Here is an 18,365-nt window from a genome sequence, read left to right on the forward strand (position 1 = left end):
GAACAGAAACACAAAACAAAATAACAAAGAGAGTGAAATGAAAACGAAACAGTCCTGTAAGGTACAGCAACACAAAACAGAAAACAACTACCCACAAATCATAGTGGGAAAACAGGCTGCCTAAGTATGGTTCTCAATCAGAGACAACGATTGACAGCTGCATCTGATTGGGAACCATACCAGGCCAAACACAGAAATACAAAACCTAGAATACACAACATAGAATGTCCACCCCAACTCACGCCCTGGCCAAACTAAAACAGAGACATAAAAAAGGAACTAAGGTCAGGACGTGACACTGCGTTAGTATCAAACGCACATTAGTTTGCAATTTTCATGTAAAAACTGACGCCCTGGCATTTGGTTTGGCCTTTCACCTGTCTTTTATCAGCTTATTTGCACTCAGATGGGCAGGGTGGAAATATGTGAGGTGTGTCCTTAAAAATATGATGCAAAGTGCTAATTTCAGGCAGTGCTGATAGGAATATTTAAGACCAACCAAAAGATGGTTTTAACGGTAATGCATTTAGTTATGGCATTAATCTTGACAGCGAAAACGCAGCCTGTCCAGCCGTGATACACACTGCCCATATGCGCATGGAACAAGTGTAGGCAAGAAACATAAAATATATATATATATTTTGTCCCATTTCGATTTATTTGATCAGGAACCAAGCATAGCCTCCCCTCCTCTCAATTAAGGCTTTTTTTTTGTCTGCGTAAAGGGTTTGGCTCTTGAGACTGCTTGGAAATACATCTTATTCACCAAAGCTTTATTAAAATATCAAGTTAGAGAGGAGTAAAATAGTGAGCTGACATTCCTTTTTTATCTATGTATTGTAGACAAGCCTACATTATTTTAACCATACCCATCATGAAACGAGAGATGAGAACCTATGTGAATACTGGTGAACCTCGTATTTAGAAGTGATCTGTATGTAACCTGTAAAAAGAGCTTGTTTTCTGTTTCATACGTTCAAAATCCAATCTCTCCCTCAGGCCTACTATAACGAAGGCTGGTTCAACAGCAACGCCTGTCATTTATCCTGGTGGTTTTATGATATCAGTACATTTATATGTATTTATTGTTGTTGTCGTTAAAAAACACAAGTTGGTCTTCATTGAATTTTATTACAACCAAATGTATTAGAATGATTCACCTTCCTGGTTTTATGGTGACAACATCCGTGGCGCGCTTGCAATGCAACTTCTGGAGGTTTGTGAATTGCGATCTGATCTGTAAAATGGTTCCGAATATGTTCATAAAACATGGGCCTATTTGGGACCAGTATAACAGGAAGTGGACATCCTCCCTTTCTATTTATATTGGATCTTGGTGCATACTGTGAAACATTTGGATGTGTGTAAAACACTCCGTAGTCTCCATTGTTTAATATCATATGCCCATGGGGGTAAAATATGATGCCTGTAAATGTGACATAGCCTATTGAAAACAAGTTGCTGTTTTGTTTAGAATTTGATTGGAATTATTCATTCTCTTTTTAGGCCTTATCAATCTTACTGACAATATTTGGCATGTCCATGCTCAGCCATAATGCAATTTACAGTAAGCCTAGCCCCTAAATCTGTGTGATTGCTATTGAAGCCACAAATTTACTTTGAACACAACACAAGGTGGACTGCAAATAGGTTCAAATTGACGTATTTATCAAATATAGGTCTATATTTTCTTATTTATTTTCTGTAAACCATTTAACAAGCTATAACGGACTAACATTAGAATTGGAGTTGATTCCAAGGCAGTACATAAAAAACGTAAATACAGAACTTGAAGCAGCCACATATTTTGCCATGGAGCGCGTTCTGATTGGCCAGTGAGGGGCCAAGGCTTGACACACCCACAACTTGTTTATTCATCAAAACCCAGCCCTTTCCCACCAATGCCAGCAAGTGCGTAGATCATTTTGAAAGTAAATAGCAAAAATATTTCTGACACACCCCTGAACCTGCACGTAGACTTACCATTGCAGGTAAGGTTTGTTCAAATAGAGCCCTTACTCTTTAGAAAGGGAAGTAAGAAAAGTCCATTCTGATGCCATACTGGTTTAGACAGAGGTGAATGACTCACTGGTCACTGAGTTACTGTCTGACTTTCCTGCTCAGCATCATAGCTTGTCTCTCTGTGTGTGTGTGTTTAAATATTGTTTATGTGTGTTTGTTAGTTTCTTTAGGCTTCAATGTGTGCTGTGCTTTTGTTTTAGGTATTTGTGTGTTCCAGAGAGGCTATTAAGTTTGTCGAGACTGCTTGTGTTTTATGTGTTTGAGGTTGTTGCGTGTGTGTTTGTGTGTGTGTGTGTGTGTGTGTAGGGGATTTTTGTGGGATTGCAGAGCCATTCTATTCTATTCTTAGAAGAGTAGCTGACCTCATGGTCTTTCCTGGTCCCTTAGCGCCAGTAGGACTAAAATCTGGACATTCACGCACCCACGCAGCGATACACACATACACACAGATGCACATTTAAATGCATACACACATCCACTCATTCGCTCACACACCAATTTTAGAACAGACTTGTTAAAGTGTTAAAGGAAAGTATGGGTGCCAAAGTCATTACATGGTGATTCTAACTTCTAACTGCTGTTCTACTGCTTGTGGCTGCTCCAGTCTAGTTAATCTATAGTTTAAGGTCATTGTGTCCTTGTTTTATATTGCGCTGCAGGAGTACTAGCTGTGCTCTGTGCTTAGGGACTGGTGAAGTTTATTAGTCAAACAGTAGTCATAATACGAGCCCACCCTGCTTGATAAGCTCCCACTTTCTCACAGTCACACACACACACACACACAGTCACACACACTCACACAGTCACACACACACACACACACACACACATGCGCACGCGCACGCGCACACGCACACACACACACACACACACACACACACACACACACACACACATGAATGACATGGCCTGGTAGCTCCTTAATTGAATTAAATAGCCTCTGATCCTGATGCCGGAGGGTTTAGGTTGTGATGGGAACATGTTTGACACCAAGTCAAACAGTGTGTTGTGTGTGTTGACCTGACTGACTGACAGCCCAGACCTCTCATGTGACACAATGAGATGAGTCTGATACGCAACTCTATGGGAAACCAACCAGCCCACTAAACGCTGCATTGAGATTTAATGAGGGCAGAAATCAAAATATGTCCGCTCTCTGCAATGAGAGGAGAGCAGATGTAGTGGAAACACTGAGTAAACAGAGTTTACAATGTGGAGCTCTGTTGCTACTAGGTCCATAGAGGAAGCTGGGAGCTCATTTAAGAAGCTCTGCTAGACAGTAGTTTGGCTATGAATAACTTTCATGATGTGTTATCCCACTGGGCACACTGGTTGAATCAATGCTGTTTCCACGTAATTTCAACGTGGAATAGATGTTGAATTGACATCTGTACCGAGTGGGAGCTCACTATGAGATATATTATAAGAGTATAAACATAAATTACTAGAATAATTGGCTCCAATTTAAACGTATTTAATCATGTACACGTCTTTATATGTGCCCCGTGTGCAGGTGTTCCATCCAGAGGGAGTGTGCCTGGGGGCCTCTGGCGCGCTCCTGGATCGGGATGGGCGAAGGTCCCCAGCAGTGCCCCTCCATGACCCTCACCCCCCCAGAGATCAGCCTGTCCACTGACATCAAGGTACCATACATTACATCATAACTGTTTTTATGTGTCATCAGGTGTATGTACTGTAAGTTCAAACATTGTTAAGTGAATATTCTACAATGTAGAAAATAGTAAAAATAAAGACAACCCTTGAATAAGTAGGTGTGTCCAAACTTTTGACTGGTACTGTGTGTACAGTAGGTACATTATGAGTGTCAGACACAGCATTGTGTGGGGTATGTAGGTCAGGTTGGCTGTGATAGCTCCAGCAGCTGTCCAATCCCAAGTCATCACTCAGGACCACAGGAAGCTGGGCCCACTGCCGTCTCCCCAAACAGGAAGCAGCAAGCAGGAAAGAGGAAGTCAGCGCCACAGCCAGGAAATGATCAATTCCAGACAATAGAGTGTAAAGTGTAGCATGTTACCATATGTCACTGGCCTCTCCAACTACTATGTCTACAGCTATGTCATCTTCCTCTCCGTCTGTCGCTCTCACTCTTCACCCCCCCTTGTCTCCCCCTCTTCCTCCGCCTCTGTTTTTCTCCTACATATTGAAATGAGATCAGTGAGATTGACAGACAACGAAGTGTGATGTTCCTCAGTGTTGTGATCCCAGTGTAGATCACTCATGTCTCTCGTCACACAACAGTATGTTTGGATGCAAGTTTGCTATGCCATCTGTCTTTTGGAGACATGAAGATTTCTCTTTCCGTCTCTCTACTTTCCTGCATCCCCTAACCCTTCTTTCTCTCCACCAGGATGTGGGGATTCTGATAAACGGCAGTGTCCCTGATCTGGTTGGTTCGCGGGTGGAATGTGATTATGGATTGGGTGTTGCCACGGCAGCCACGGTGCACCTGGACTACGGCCCAGCCCAGATTCAGACCTGCCCCCTACTACCTCGGGAGAGGTACCCCAACATCCCCCCTGGCAGAGGTAAGGGTTACTTATACTACTGGTAGAACACTAGTTTGCTATCATTCTGTTTCATCACTGCTGATCTTGACATATGCTGAGACATTTCCATGTTATATGTTGTTGTGCCAGATCACTTGACTGTTCCCGTGGCGATAAAGGTGAACGGCACATCCGTGGTTTCCGGGAGCTTCGTCATCTATGATTGCGAGAGGACAGGAGCGATACACACGAAGACTGCGTGAGTGTTTTCAAGTCTGAGTCATCTAGGGTTTCTTTTACACTCGTTTATCCATCTTATAGTTTTAACCACTAACACTATTTCCAGATCTTCCTAAGTTAAACCCAGTTACAAGACACACACACGCTGACACACACACTTCCAATCTGCACTGTCTCTGTTTATCCCGGATCCACAAATCTACCTCAAATGTAGCCTAAATAGCAGGTTCATAACTGTGAAATTTGAGACACGCAATCAGCCCCGTCCCTGAGCAGAGTTCTTTGCCAAGTCACTTGCATCACTCAAATGTCGGCCAAATGTCATCTATAGTCTCACTGGAATTCTCTCACCACACATGCAGCTCAAGGCTGGAAGGGTGGCAGACAGGGGTGTATACACCCCAAAACTCTGAGGGGGCACAAAGTCTGTAATGATGGGTGGGGGGTGGTCCTATGACTGTCCGTAAATTGGAGAATTTTGCATTTTTCAAAGACTTTTCCTGCAATGTAGAGCCCTAATCATTATGATTAATCCTATGTAAAAATTGTGTCTATTGTTCTGCATATCTAAGCATACCTCTTGAGCTGCCTGTATCCTCCTGACTTGTGTTTTGTTTTTTAAACTAAGTATGCTTCTCTGCATGTCTATTAAAATCTGGATAAAAGATTTCAAAGAATGGGAGTCTTATTCAGTATATGTAGTTATTGCTTGCCTGCTAAGATAGTTAGACAAGCTAGCTACACTAACTTGATTGATAGCCTGAAATGGCATCTTGGTAGCTAGTTATGAGGTTGGGAGATTGGGAACCTATCTGGGCTAGCTAAAGCCAACTTCATAATATGTCTAGGTGGCTAGTAGTATTAAAGAGAAACAACAACACAAAATATTATATATACAGTACCAGTCAAAAGTTTGGACACACCTACACATTCCAGAAGTTTTCTTTATATTTACTATTTTCTACATTGTAGAATAATAGTGAAGACATCAAAACTATGAAATAACACACATGGAATCATTTAGTAACCAAAAAAGTGTTAAACAAATCTAAATATATTTTCTATTTGAGATTCTTCAAAGTAGCCACCCTTGGCCTTGATGACAGCTTTGCACACTTGGAATTCTCTTAACCAGCTTAATTTTTTAATTTTGTATTTATTTAACCTTTATTTAACAAGGCAAGTCAGTTAAGAACAAATTCTTATTTACAATGACAGCCTACCAAAAGGCAAAAGGCCTCCTGCGGGGATTGGGGCCTGGGATAAAAATAAATACAAATTAAATTAAAAAATATATATATCAATAAAATGTTAATTAAAAAGGTAAACAAAATGTATAAATAAATAAATAAATGCAATATAAATATAGGACAAAACACACATCACAACAAGAGAGACAACACAACACTACATCGGTCACAATTGTAAATGAGAACTTGATCTCAACTTGCCTACCTGGTTAAATAAAGGTGAAATAAAATAAATAAATAAATAAACATAAGGAGAGACCTAAGACAACAACATAGCAAGGCAGCAACACATGACAACACAGCATGGTAGCAACACAACATAACAACAATATGGTAGCAATACAACATGGTAGCAGCACAAAAGAAGGTACAAACATTATTGGGCACAGTCAACAACACAACGGTCAAGAAGGTAGAGACAACAATACTCGCACCAAGCAGCCACAACTGTCAGTAAGAGTGTCCATGATTGAGTCTTTGAAGACATTGAGATAAAACTGTCCAGTTTGAGTGTTTGTTGCAGCTCGTTCCAGTCGCTAGCTGCAGCGAACTGAAAAGAGGAGCGACCCAGGGATGTGTGTTCTTTGGGGACCTTTAACAGAATGTGACTGGCAGAACAGGTGTTGTATGTGGAGGATGAGGTCTGCAGTAGATATCTCAGATAGGGGGGAGTGAGGCCAGATAGGGGGGAGTGAGGGTTTTATAAATAAGCATCAACCAGTGGGTCTTGTGACGGGTATACAGATATGACCAGTTTACAGGGGCATAGAGTGCAGTGATGTGTCCTATAAGGAGCATTGGTGGCAAATCTGATGGCCGAATGGTAAAGAACATCCCACAATGTATGACTCCAAACACCCAGAAAAGGCTACTCTCCTCGATGTTATCCTCACAAATAATCCTGATAGGTATCAGTCTGTTCCCTCTCTGCTGGTCTAACCCCAATAAGTTCTGGAAAACAGTTCAAGACCCGGAGAATAAACCCTCCTCCTCATAGTTTCCCATGTCCCTTAATGTTGATGATGTGGTTGATACTGACAAGAAGCACATGGCTGAGCTCTTTAATCACCACTTTTTTTAAGTCAGGATTCCTATTTGACTCAGCCATGCCTCCTTGCCCATCCAACATTTCCTCATCTCCCACCCCTTCTAATGCGACTCTCCCTGATGCTTCTCCCTTTTTCCCCCTGCCCCACTACAAAGTTTCTCCCTGCAGGCAGTAAGTATTCAGACCCTTTGCTATGAGACTCGAAGTTGAGCTCAGGTGCATCCTGTTTCCATTGATCATCCTTGACATGTTTCCACAACTTAATTCAATTGATTGGATATGATTTGGAAAGGTACACACCTGTCTCTATAAGGTACCACATTTTACAGTGCAAGTCAGAGCAAAAACCAAGCCATGAGGTTGAAGGAATTGTCCGTAGAGTCCCGAGACAGGATTGTGTCCAGGCACAGATTTGGGGAAGGGTATCAAAAATGTCTGCAGCAGTGAAGGTCCTCAAGAACACAGTGACCTCATCATTCTTAAATGGAAGAAGTTAATAACCACCAAGACTCTTCCTAGTGCTGGCCGCCCAGCCAAACTGAGTAATCGGGGGAGAAGGGCCTTAGTCAGGGAGGTGACCAAGAACCCAATGGTCACTCTGACAGAGCTCCAGATTTCCTCTGTGGAGATGAGAGAGACTTTCGGAAGGACAACCATCTATAGAGAACTCCACCAATCAGGCCTTAATGATAGAATGGCCAGACAGAAGCCACTCCTCAGTAAAAGCACATGACAGCCCGCTTGGAGGTTGCCAAAATGCACCTAAAGACTCTCAGACCATGAAAAACAAGATTATCTGTGATGAAACCAAGCTTGAACTCTTTGGCCTGAATGCCAAGCATCACATCTGGAGTAAACCTGGCACCATCCCTACGGTGAAGCACAGTGGTGGCAGCATCATGCTGTGGGGATGTTTTTCAGCTGCAGGGACTGAGAAACTATTGAGGATTGAGGGAAAGATCAACGGAGCAAAGATCCTTGATGAAAACCTGCTCCAGAGTGCTCAGGACCTCGGACTGGGGCAAAGGTTCACCTTCCAACAGGTCAATGACCCTAAGCACACAGTCTAGACAACACAGGAGTGGCTTTTGGACAAATCTCTTAATGTCCTCGAGTATCTCAGCCAAAGCCCAGACTTGAACTCGATCGAACATGTCTGGAGAGAACTTAAAATAGCTGTGCAGCGACGCTCCCCATCTAACCTGACAGAGCTTGAGAGGATCTGCAGAGAAGAATGGGAGAAACTCCCCAAATACAGGTGTACCAAGCTTGTAGTGTCATACCCTAGACAACTTGAAGCTCTAATCTCTGCCAAAGGTGCTTGAACAAAGTACTGAGTAAAGAGTCTGAATACTTAGGTAAATGTTTATTTTATTTATTTATTTGCATTTCCAAAAATGTCAGTATGGGGTATTGTGTGTAGATTGACGAAGGATAGAAACAATTTAATACATTTTAGAACAAGGCTGTAATGTAACAAAATGTGGAAAAAGTAAAGGGGTCTGAATACTTTTTTGGGGGGGTGGGGGTAGAACAGTTTTAATATTGCAGATAGATTGTAGCTTCAATCAATGTAATTGTCTGCATCACTTCCAATCCCCCATATTTTTTGGGCGACTATATAGCTGTATGTACATATACAGTTGAAGTCGGAAGTTTACATACACACATTTTTCAAACACTACACAAATGACTTGTTGACAAACTATAGTTTTGGCAAGTTGGTTAGGTGCATGACACAAGTAATTTTTCCAACAATTGTTTACAAACAGATTATTTCACTTATAACAATTCCAGTGGGTTATGACGCCTCTGGCGGCAGAGCTATTGAAATCAGTGTTGGTGTCAGTGAGGGGTGCTATATTTGTCTTGTATATGCTGAATGTTGTTGGTTGGCTATATACAGTGTGTCTCATGTTGTTTTATGTGGTCTTACAATACTATGTTTTGACTAGCAACCATTGTTTATTTGGGGTAAATATAGTTTATTGAATTTAATAGCTTTCCCTCTGTACTCAGTGAGGGGAATGATGGTTAAATATTTTTCTATATCTACTTGAATAGTTTAAATTCAGCCTGGTTGAAGTCTTGACAAGGTATTAAATGTCAAATGTATGTAGTGTGGCAGTAGAAGTAAGCTAATTGGCTAAGTTAGCGCTGTGGCTGGTCCTGTTCATGCTTTTTCTGTGGAGAGCTGTGGCTAATGTACAGTATGTGTAATGTGTATAGTGTAATGTGTATAATGTATGTGTGCGTACGTATAAATGACAATGTGTATGTTTGTGCATTCAGAGCAGCAAACTGTTGGAACGTGTTCATTCGGTCCACTTGTCAGATTGGTTTAGAGGTGTGAAAATGGAGTTGTCTGTGTGTATGCAGGTGTATAATAATAATAGATGTAATTTATATAGCACTTTTCATTACACGTTAAATCTCAAAGAAGATATGTACGAAGTTGTATGTGTGTGTGTGTCTGCATGCCCCTGTGTCCTCAGTGAGGTCTGAAGGTGTAAAATGTATTGTCGAATGTGATAATGAGCTAAATGCCATTCTCACAGGAAGAGTACAGTGCCGCAAACTGAAGACCTGATACTCTTTCTACTTTTAACCACTTCATGTTGCTTCCTTCAAGGCAAAGTGCAGTCCAAAACGTGTGTTCCTGTGTTTTATATACACTGCTCAAAATGTAACTCCAAGTCAATCACACTTCAGTGAAATCAAACTGTCCACTTAGGAAGCAACACTGATTGACAATAAATTTCACATGCTTTTGTGCAAATGGAATAGATAACAGGTGGAAATTATAGGTAATTAGCAAGACACCCCCAATAAAGGAGTGGTTCTGCAGGTGGGGACCACAGACCACTTCTCAGTTCCTATGCTTCCTGGCTGATGTTTTGGTCACTTTTGAATGCTGGTGGTGCTTTCACTCTAGTGGTAGCATGAGACGGAGTCTACAACCCACCCAAGTGGCTCAGGTAGTGCAGCTCATCCAGGATGGTACATCAATGCGAGCTGTGGCAAGAAGGTTTGCTGTGTCTGTCAGCGTAGTGTCCAGAGCATGGAGGTGCTACCAGGAGACAGGCCAGTACATCAGGAGACGTGGAGGAGGCCGTAGGAGGGCAACAACCCAGCAGCAGGACCGCTACCTCCGCCTTTGTGCAAGGAGGAGCAGGAGGAGCACTGCCAGAGCCCTGCAAAATGACCTCCAGCAGGCCACAAATGTGGATGTGTCTGCTCAAACGGTCAGACACAGACTCCATGAGGGTGGTATGAGGTCCCGACGTCCACAGGTGGGGGTTGTGCTTACAGCCCAACACCGTGCAGGACGTTTGTCATTTGCCAGAGAACACCAAGATTGGCAAATTCTGGCGCCCTGTGCTCTTCACAGATGAAAGCAGGTTCACACTGAGCACATGTGACAGACGTGACAGTCTGGAGACGCCGTGGAGAACGTTCTGCTGCCTGCAACATCCTCCAGCATGAACGGTTTGGTGGTGGGTCAGTCATGGTGTGGGGTGATATTTCTTTGGGGGGCCGCACAGCCCTCCATGTGCTCGCCAGAGGTAGCCTGACTGCCATTAGGTACCGATATGAGGTCCTCAGACCCCTTGTGAGACCATATGCTGGTGCGGTTGGCCCTGGGTTCCTCCTAATGCAAGACAATGCTAGACCTCATGTGGCTGGAGTGTGTCAGCAGTTCCTGCAAGAGGAAGGCATTGATGCTATGGACTGGCCCGCCCGGTCCCCAGACCTGAATCCAATTGAGCACATCTGGGACATCATGTCTCGCTCCATCCACCAACAGACTGTCCAGGAGTTGGCGGATGCTTTAGTCCAGGTCTGGGAGGAGATCCCTCAGGAGACCATCCGCCACCTCATCAGAAGCATGCCCAGGCGTTGTAGGGAGGTCATACAGGCACGCGGAGGCCACACACACTACTGAGCCTCATTTTGACTTGTTTTAAGGACATTATATCAAAGTTGGATCAGCCTGTAGTGTGGTTTTCCACTTTAATTTTGAGTGTGACTCCAGACCTCCAGACCAAATCCAGACCTCCATGGGTTGATACATTTGATTTCCATTGATACTTTTTGTGTGATTTTGTTGTCAGCACATTCAACTAAAGAAAAAAATATTTAATAAGAATATTTCATTCATTCAGATCTAGGATGTGTTATTTTAGTGTTCCCTTTATTTTTTTGAGCTGTGTACATTTACACTCTATGAGGTTGGAATAATACTGTGAAATTGTGAAAATTATGATAATGCCATTTTAGTGTAAGAGCTGATTGAAAAGAACGCATGAAGATTCAGTTTGTTTTGGTGGGATGGAGTTTTGGCCTTCCACGGTGACATCACCATGCAGTAAATTTGTTAATAGACCAATAAGAAAGATAGTTTTAAACCTCTCTGCCAATAACAGCACATTTTCAGTTTTCCCCTCCCTACTCAGACCACTCCCACACAGTCCTGGATAAATTCTTACTTAAGAAATATCTATTTACTAATAAGCTATTTTTGTTCCTTTTTGTTTTCAATTCACATTGTCAATCACAGTAAGGTACTTAATTGTTACCCAGAAATGATTTGATTCTGATGTAAAAAATGGCTGAATTGGACCTTTAATAATTGCAGAAAGACAAGTTCGACTGAGAGAGGCTGTATGTGTAAACTAGAATTTCACCATCACACTGTAAGAGGATACAGGCTTATTTTGTTCTGTGTTTGGAGCGAATCCTGGTTTCTTGGTTCTGTGGGCCTTGCGTCTGTGTTAGTGTCCAGAAGAGTGTGTTTGTGTGTTGAGAGTGCGCTCTCACAGCCCACTTGGCACAAACATCAGTTCAATGTCTATTTGTGATTTACATTTGGCTGAGTTTTCAATTAACGATAATTCAATGTGACCTCAACAAAACAATTCACCATGACATTCGATTTTGATTAAAAGTGTGTTGAAAAAAAGTTGGTTTGGTGGGAGTTGTGTCGATGAGGTTTCTAGGTGAAGCTCTTTTCACTTTCTTTCACACACTTCCCCCTTTTTCTCTCTTTTTGTCTCCCTCTTTCACTGTCACTCTTGTTTCTTTCACTATGCCTCTGTCTCTCATTCCTCCCTCTGACCGTCCCTTTCTCCCCCTTTAAAAATGTACAGTTGAAGTCGGAAGTTTACATACACCTAAGCCAAATACATTTAAACTCAGTTTTTCACAGTTCCTGACATTTAATCCTAGTAGATATTCCCTGTTTTAGGTCAGTTAGGATCACCACTTTATTTTAAGAACGTAAAATGTCAGAATAATAGTAGAGGGAATGATTTATTTCAGCTTTTATTTCTTTCATCACATTCCCAGTGGGTCAGAAGTTTACATACACTCAATTAGTATTTGGTAGCATTACCTTTAAATTGTTTAACTTGGGTCAAACATTTCAGGTAACCTTCCACAAGCTTCCCACAATAAGTTGGGTGAATTGTGGCCCATTCCTCCTGACAGAGCTGGTGTAACTGAGTTTGTAGGCCTCCTTGTTCGCACATGCTTTTTCAGTTCTGCCCACAAATGTTCTATGGGATTGAGGTCAGGGCTTTGTGATGGCCACTCCAATACATTGACTTTGTTGTCCTTAAGCCATTTTGCCACAACTTTGGAACTATGCTTGGGGTCATTGTCCATTTGAAAGACCCTTGAGATGTTGCTTCAATATATCCACATAATTTTCATTCCTCATGATGCCTTTTATTTTGTGAAGTGCACCAGTCCCAGGTTATGTCAATATAGGACTCATTTTACTATGGATATAGATACTTTTGTACCTGTTTCCTCCAGCATCTTCACAAGGTCCTTTGCTATTGTTCTGGTATTGATTTGCACCTTTCTCACCAAAGTACGTTCATCTCTAGGAGACAGAACTCTTCTCCTTCCTGAGTGGTATGACTGCTGCATCGTCCCATGGTGTTTATACTTGCATACTATTGTTTAAACAGATGAACGTGGTACCTTTAGGCGTTTGGAATTTGCTCCCAAGGATGAACCAGACTTGTGGAGGTCTGGTTCTTTTGATTTTCCCATGATGTCAAACATAGAGGCACTGAGTTTGAAGGTAGGCCTTGAAATACATCCACAGGCACACGCCCAATTGACTCAAATGATGTCAATTAGCCTATCAGAAACTTTTAAAGCCATGACATCCTTTTCTGGAATTTCCCAAGCCGTTTAAAGGCACAGTCAACTTAGTGTATGTAAACTTCTGACCCACTAGAATTGTGATACAATGAATTATAAGTGAAATAATCTGTCTGTAAACAATTGTTGGAAAGATTACTTGTGTCATGCACAAAACTATAGTTTGTTAACAAGAAATTTGTCGAGTGGTTAAAAAACGAGTTTTAAGGACTACAACGTAAGTGTATGTAAACTTCCGACTTCAACTGTATATTCTCCCCAGGGGCGCAACTTTAGTTTTAGAAGTGCGGGGGGTTCTCCCTCAGAATTTTTGGGTCATCTAAAGCGCATTTACCACATTTCTACTAGGGCTGTCCCTGACTAAAAAAATCTTGGTCCACAAAGAGTAGTCTTTTTTTTTTTTTTTGACCAATCGATTGATCAACATTTTAAAACATGTAGTTTTCCTTAGCCTATATAGACACACCCTATGTGTTTTTATAAAAACAACTATATGTAGGTTTACTGAACTTGTCTGATGCTTTAAGCACGCTGTTTGATTAAATAATGAAGACAATCAACAAATGACAAATTACTCAAGAGGGAGCCAGAGATCAAGATAGCCTAACCAGAAGAAGAAAAAAAAGTTCCCGACCCTCCTTCTCCCGCTGCTTCGCAGATTCTACCATTATGTTCCTGAAGTTGCCAGTAATAGGCTACACGCGTCAGCAACCTTTTCCATTTGTAGTGCCAATTTATCTTACCATTTCTACCAATCTGCGTGCCCGTTATGATTTCATATGCACATTTTCATGGAACAGTTTTATTTAACTTATAATAGTTGTTGTATCTCAAAATCATTGTCTGTGGTTAATCTACATTCTATATCTAAATGAAAATAATACAAATCTAAACTTCTATTGCCATTGCCAACTATGTAATAACAATCTACATAAAGCCAACACATAAAAGCATTGCAGCCTGCAGGTATAAAATATCCTAATAACAATAAATATCTGATAAATCATATTGGCTATTCAGGGCCTGTCTGAAACATTTTATAAAACTATCAAAACTCGCACTAGAAAACTTTAAACATTGTATAAAAAAATTTGGGCAGTCAGAGTTTCCCGCGCCAGTGAGCCCGGGACAGCGACAGCTGTAGGCTACTTGTGCAAGGCTTAAGAAGTAATCAGGTATTTTATGACGTTTCCACTGGATCAGAGCATTACTTTTTTTCCCCTTTAATGCCGAGTAGTCTCTGAAGGGAGAGAGCTGGAAAAATTGTTCAAGTACTTTGCGGAACTATTGTCATTCTCAATTGATTCTAAAAATCTGACTTTGTTTACCTCCTGTTTGAGGGGAAGAAAAAATACTTTGAGAAGCTGCACAGCTTCTGAGTTAAGACAATCAGAAATACTATCATACATCCCAAAATGAAACATTTATAGGCCAACATTTGCATGCAGGCCAGGTAGCCTAGTCCTACTTCGATGTGCGTAATCAGGTTCATGACCTTAATCAACATTGACAGGAGTTTTTTAAGCAAAAGACAATGACTAAATTGACAAAACTCATAAATGGAATGAAATAAACAAAAACTTGTTTCTTACAATTGTAGCATAGATTGTGAGTTCTGCAAAACACATGTCCAAAATTACCATAACCAAACACACATTGCAGATTAGACATTATGGGAATTAACAGTAAATGTAAACTATTGCTGGTGATGTATGTAATGGGGAATTGATAGACACAGCAAACAATGAAGAACAATTTCAAGCAGAAATTTGCATCCTGTAGCACAAACTCAAAAAAGTTCTGGGACACTGTAGTCCATGGAGAATAAGAGCACCTCCTCCCAGCTGCCCACTGCACTGAGGATAGGAAACACTGTCACCACCGATAAATCCACTATGATTGAGAATTTCAAAAAGCTTTTTTTTTACGGCTGGCCATGCTTTCCATCTGGCTACCGCTACCCCGATCAACAGCCCTCCACCCCCCACAGCACCTCACCCAAGCCTCCCCATTTCTCCTTCACCCAAATCCAGATAGCTGATGTTCAGAAAGAGATGCAAAATCTGGACCCCTACAAATAAACTGGGCTAGACAATCTGGATCCTCTCTTTCTAAAATGATCTCCCGAAATTGTTGCAACGCCTATTACTAGCCTGTTCAACCTCTCTTTCATATCGTCTGAGATTCCCAAAGATTGGAAAGATGCCGCGGTCATCTCCCTCTTCAAAGGGGGAGACACTCTAGACCCAAACTGCAACAGACCTTTATCTATCCTGCCGTGCCTTTCTAAGGTCTTCGAAAGCCAAGTTAACAAAGATTACCGACCATTTTGAATCTCCCCGTACCTTCTCCGCTATGCAATCTGGTTTCAGAACTGGTCATGGGTGCACCTCAGCCACGCTCAAGATCCTAAACGATATCTTAACCGCCATCGATAAGAGACATTACTGTGCAGCAGTATTCATTGACCTGGCCAAGGCATTCGACTCTGTCAATCACCATATTATTATCGACAGACTTAATATCCTTGGTTTCTCAAATTATTGCCTCGCCTGGTTCACCAACTACTTCTCTGATAGAGTTCAGTGTGTCAAATCGGAGGGCCTGTTGTCCGGACCTCTGGCAGTCTCTATGGGGGTGCCACAGGGTTCAATTCTCTGTATACATCAATGATGTCGCTCTTGCTGCTGGTGATTCTCTGATCCACCACTACGCAGACGACACCACCTCTGGCCCTTCTTTGGACACTGTAACTAACCCCCAGACAAGCTTCAATGCCATACAACTCTCCTTCCGTGGCCTCCAACTGCTCTTAAATGCAAGTAAAACTAAATGCATGCTCTTCAACCGATCGATGCCCACACCCACCCGCCCGTCCAGCATCACTACTCTGGACGGTTCTGACTTAGGATATGTGGACAACTACAAATTCCTAGGTGTCTTGTTAGACTGTAAACTCTCCTTCCAGACTCACATTAAGCATCTCAAATCCAAAATGAAATCTAGAATTAGCTTCCTATTTCGCAACTCAGCATCCTTCACTCATGCTGCCAAACATACCCTCGTAAAACTGACCATCCTACCGATCTTCGACTTCGGCGATGTCATTTACAAAATAGCCTCCAACACTCTTCTCAACAAATTGGATGCAGTCTATCACAGTGCCATCCGATTTGTCACCAAAGCCCCATATACTACCCACCACTGCTACCTGTACGCTCTCGTTGGCTGGCCCTCGCTTCATACTCGTCACCACACTCACTGGCTCCAGGCCATCTACAAGTCTCTGCTAGGTAAAGCCCCGCCTTATCTCAGCTCACTGGTCACCATAGTATCACGCGCTCCAGCAGGCATATCTCACTGGTCATTCCCAAAGCTAATTCTTCCTTTGGCCGCCTTTCCTTCTAGTTCTGTGCTGCCAATGACTGGAAAGAACTGCAAAAATCACTGAAGCTGGAGACTCATATCTCCCTCACTAGCTTTAAGCACCAGCTGTCAGAGCAGCTCACAGATCACTGCACCTGTGCATAGCCCATCCATCTACCTCATCCCCAAACTGTATTTATTTAATTATCTTGCTCCTTTGCACTCCAGTATCTCTACTTGCACATTAATCTTCTGCACATCTACCATTGTAGTGTTTAATTGCTATATTGTAATTACTTCACTACCATGGCCTATTTATTGCCTTTACCTCCCTTATCCTACCTCATTTGCACATACTGTATATAGACTTTTTTCCCAACTGTATTATTGACTGTATGTTTGTTTACTCCATGTGTAACTCTGTGTTGTATGTGTCGAACTGCTTTGCTTTATCTTGACCAGGTCGCAGTTGCAAATGAGAACTTGTTCTCAACTTGCCTACCTGGTTAAATAAAGGTGAAATAAAAAAATTAAATAAAAAAAGTTATGAAACAATGAATACCCACAAAATGGCGGGAGAGAGCACATTCTGGTGACGTGCCTTGTGCATCTGAGCCACAATCCCCATATTCTTGGACCATGGCATCCCCACGGCCTCCTCAGTGGTGGAAAAAGTACCCAATTGTCATACTTGAGTAAAAGTAAAGATACCTTAATAGAAAATAACTGAAGTAAAAGTGAAGGTCACCCAGTAAAATACTATTTGAGTAAAAGTCTAAAAGCATTTCGTTTTAAATACACTTAATTATCAATAGTAAAGGTATAAATCATTTGAAATTGCTTATAATTTTTTAAAAGCGTTTTTTTAACGGATTTCCGGCAGCACACTCCGATTATAATTTACAAACAAAGCATTTATGTTTAGTGAGTCTGCCAGATCAGAGGCAGGGATGTTCAGGGATGACCAAGGATGTTCTCTTGATAAATGCGTGAATTGGACCATTTTCCTGTCTTGCTAAGCATTTGTATTTGTATTCATTATGAATCCCCGTTCCTGGGGTCCTGCAAAATTAAGGCAGTTTATACCATTTTAAAAACATTATAATACATTCACAGATTTCACAACACACTGTGCCCTCAGGCATTTAAAATGTAACAAGTACTTTTGGGTGTCAGGGAAAATGTATATGGTGTAAAAAGTACATTGTTTTCTTTAGGAATTTAGTGGAGTAAAAGTAAAAGTTGTCAAAACTATAAATAGCAAAGTAGAGTACAGATACACCCCAAAAAATTACTTAAGTAGTAGGCTAATTTAAAGTGTTTTTTACTTTAAAGTACTTTACACCACTGGGCCTCCTCAATGGATTAGTCCACTGAGACAGGCCAAATCACACAGGTGTCTCGTGTGCCATGAAAATAATTGTTTTATTTGCGACTGTACGACAAAAATAATTGAATGTTTTCAATACAGACCCCTTCTGTCAAACAGGCACCCAGACCTTATGAAAGTTGCACAGTATACCCTTAATCTTGTAATAAATCAAATATATTGATACACAATTTGACATTTCTGCCATTCATTCTGAAGTTGTGGTAGGATAACCAACCTTTCAATTAATGCCAATGCATTTCTTAGCCACTATAAATGCTAGGTTACATGGTTTCTTCTTATAACAGTCTCCAGTATCAACATTTCCAAGCAAACAAAAACAGGGAGAAGAATCTGTAGACCTGCTGAGGTAAAATAAATAAATC

General features: G+C 41.5%; 1 protein-coding gene across 1 annotated transcript in view; it reads left to right on the plus strand.

The window, feature by feature from the left end:
- The window catches only part of LOC110531973 (plexin-D1), a 104,093-nt gene that overhangs the window by 14,050 nt on the left and 71,678 nt on the right, over nt 1-18,365 (plus strand). The window contains exons 5-7 of the mRNA XM_021615522.2: nt 3,536-3,665; nt 4,391-4,568; nt 4,680-4,788. Coding sequence (XP_021471197.2) covers nt 3,536-3,665; nt 4,391-4,568; nt 4,680-4,788 — 417 coding nt within the window. The remainder of the gene's footprint in view (nt 1-3,535; nt 3,666-4,390; nt 4,569-4,679; nt 4,789-18,365) is intronic.

This window comes from Oncorhynchus mykiss, chromosome 9 (assembly GCF_013265735.2).
Source record: "Oncorhynchus mykiss isolate Arlee chromosome 9, USDA_OmykA_1.1, whole genome shotgun sequence".
NCBI lineage: Eukaryota > Metazoa > Chordata > Actinopteri > Salmoniformes > Salmonidae > Oncorhynchus > Oncorhynchus mykiss.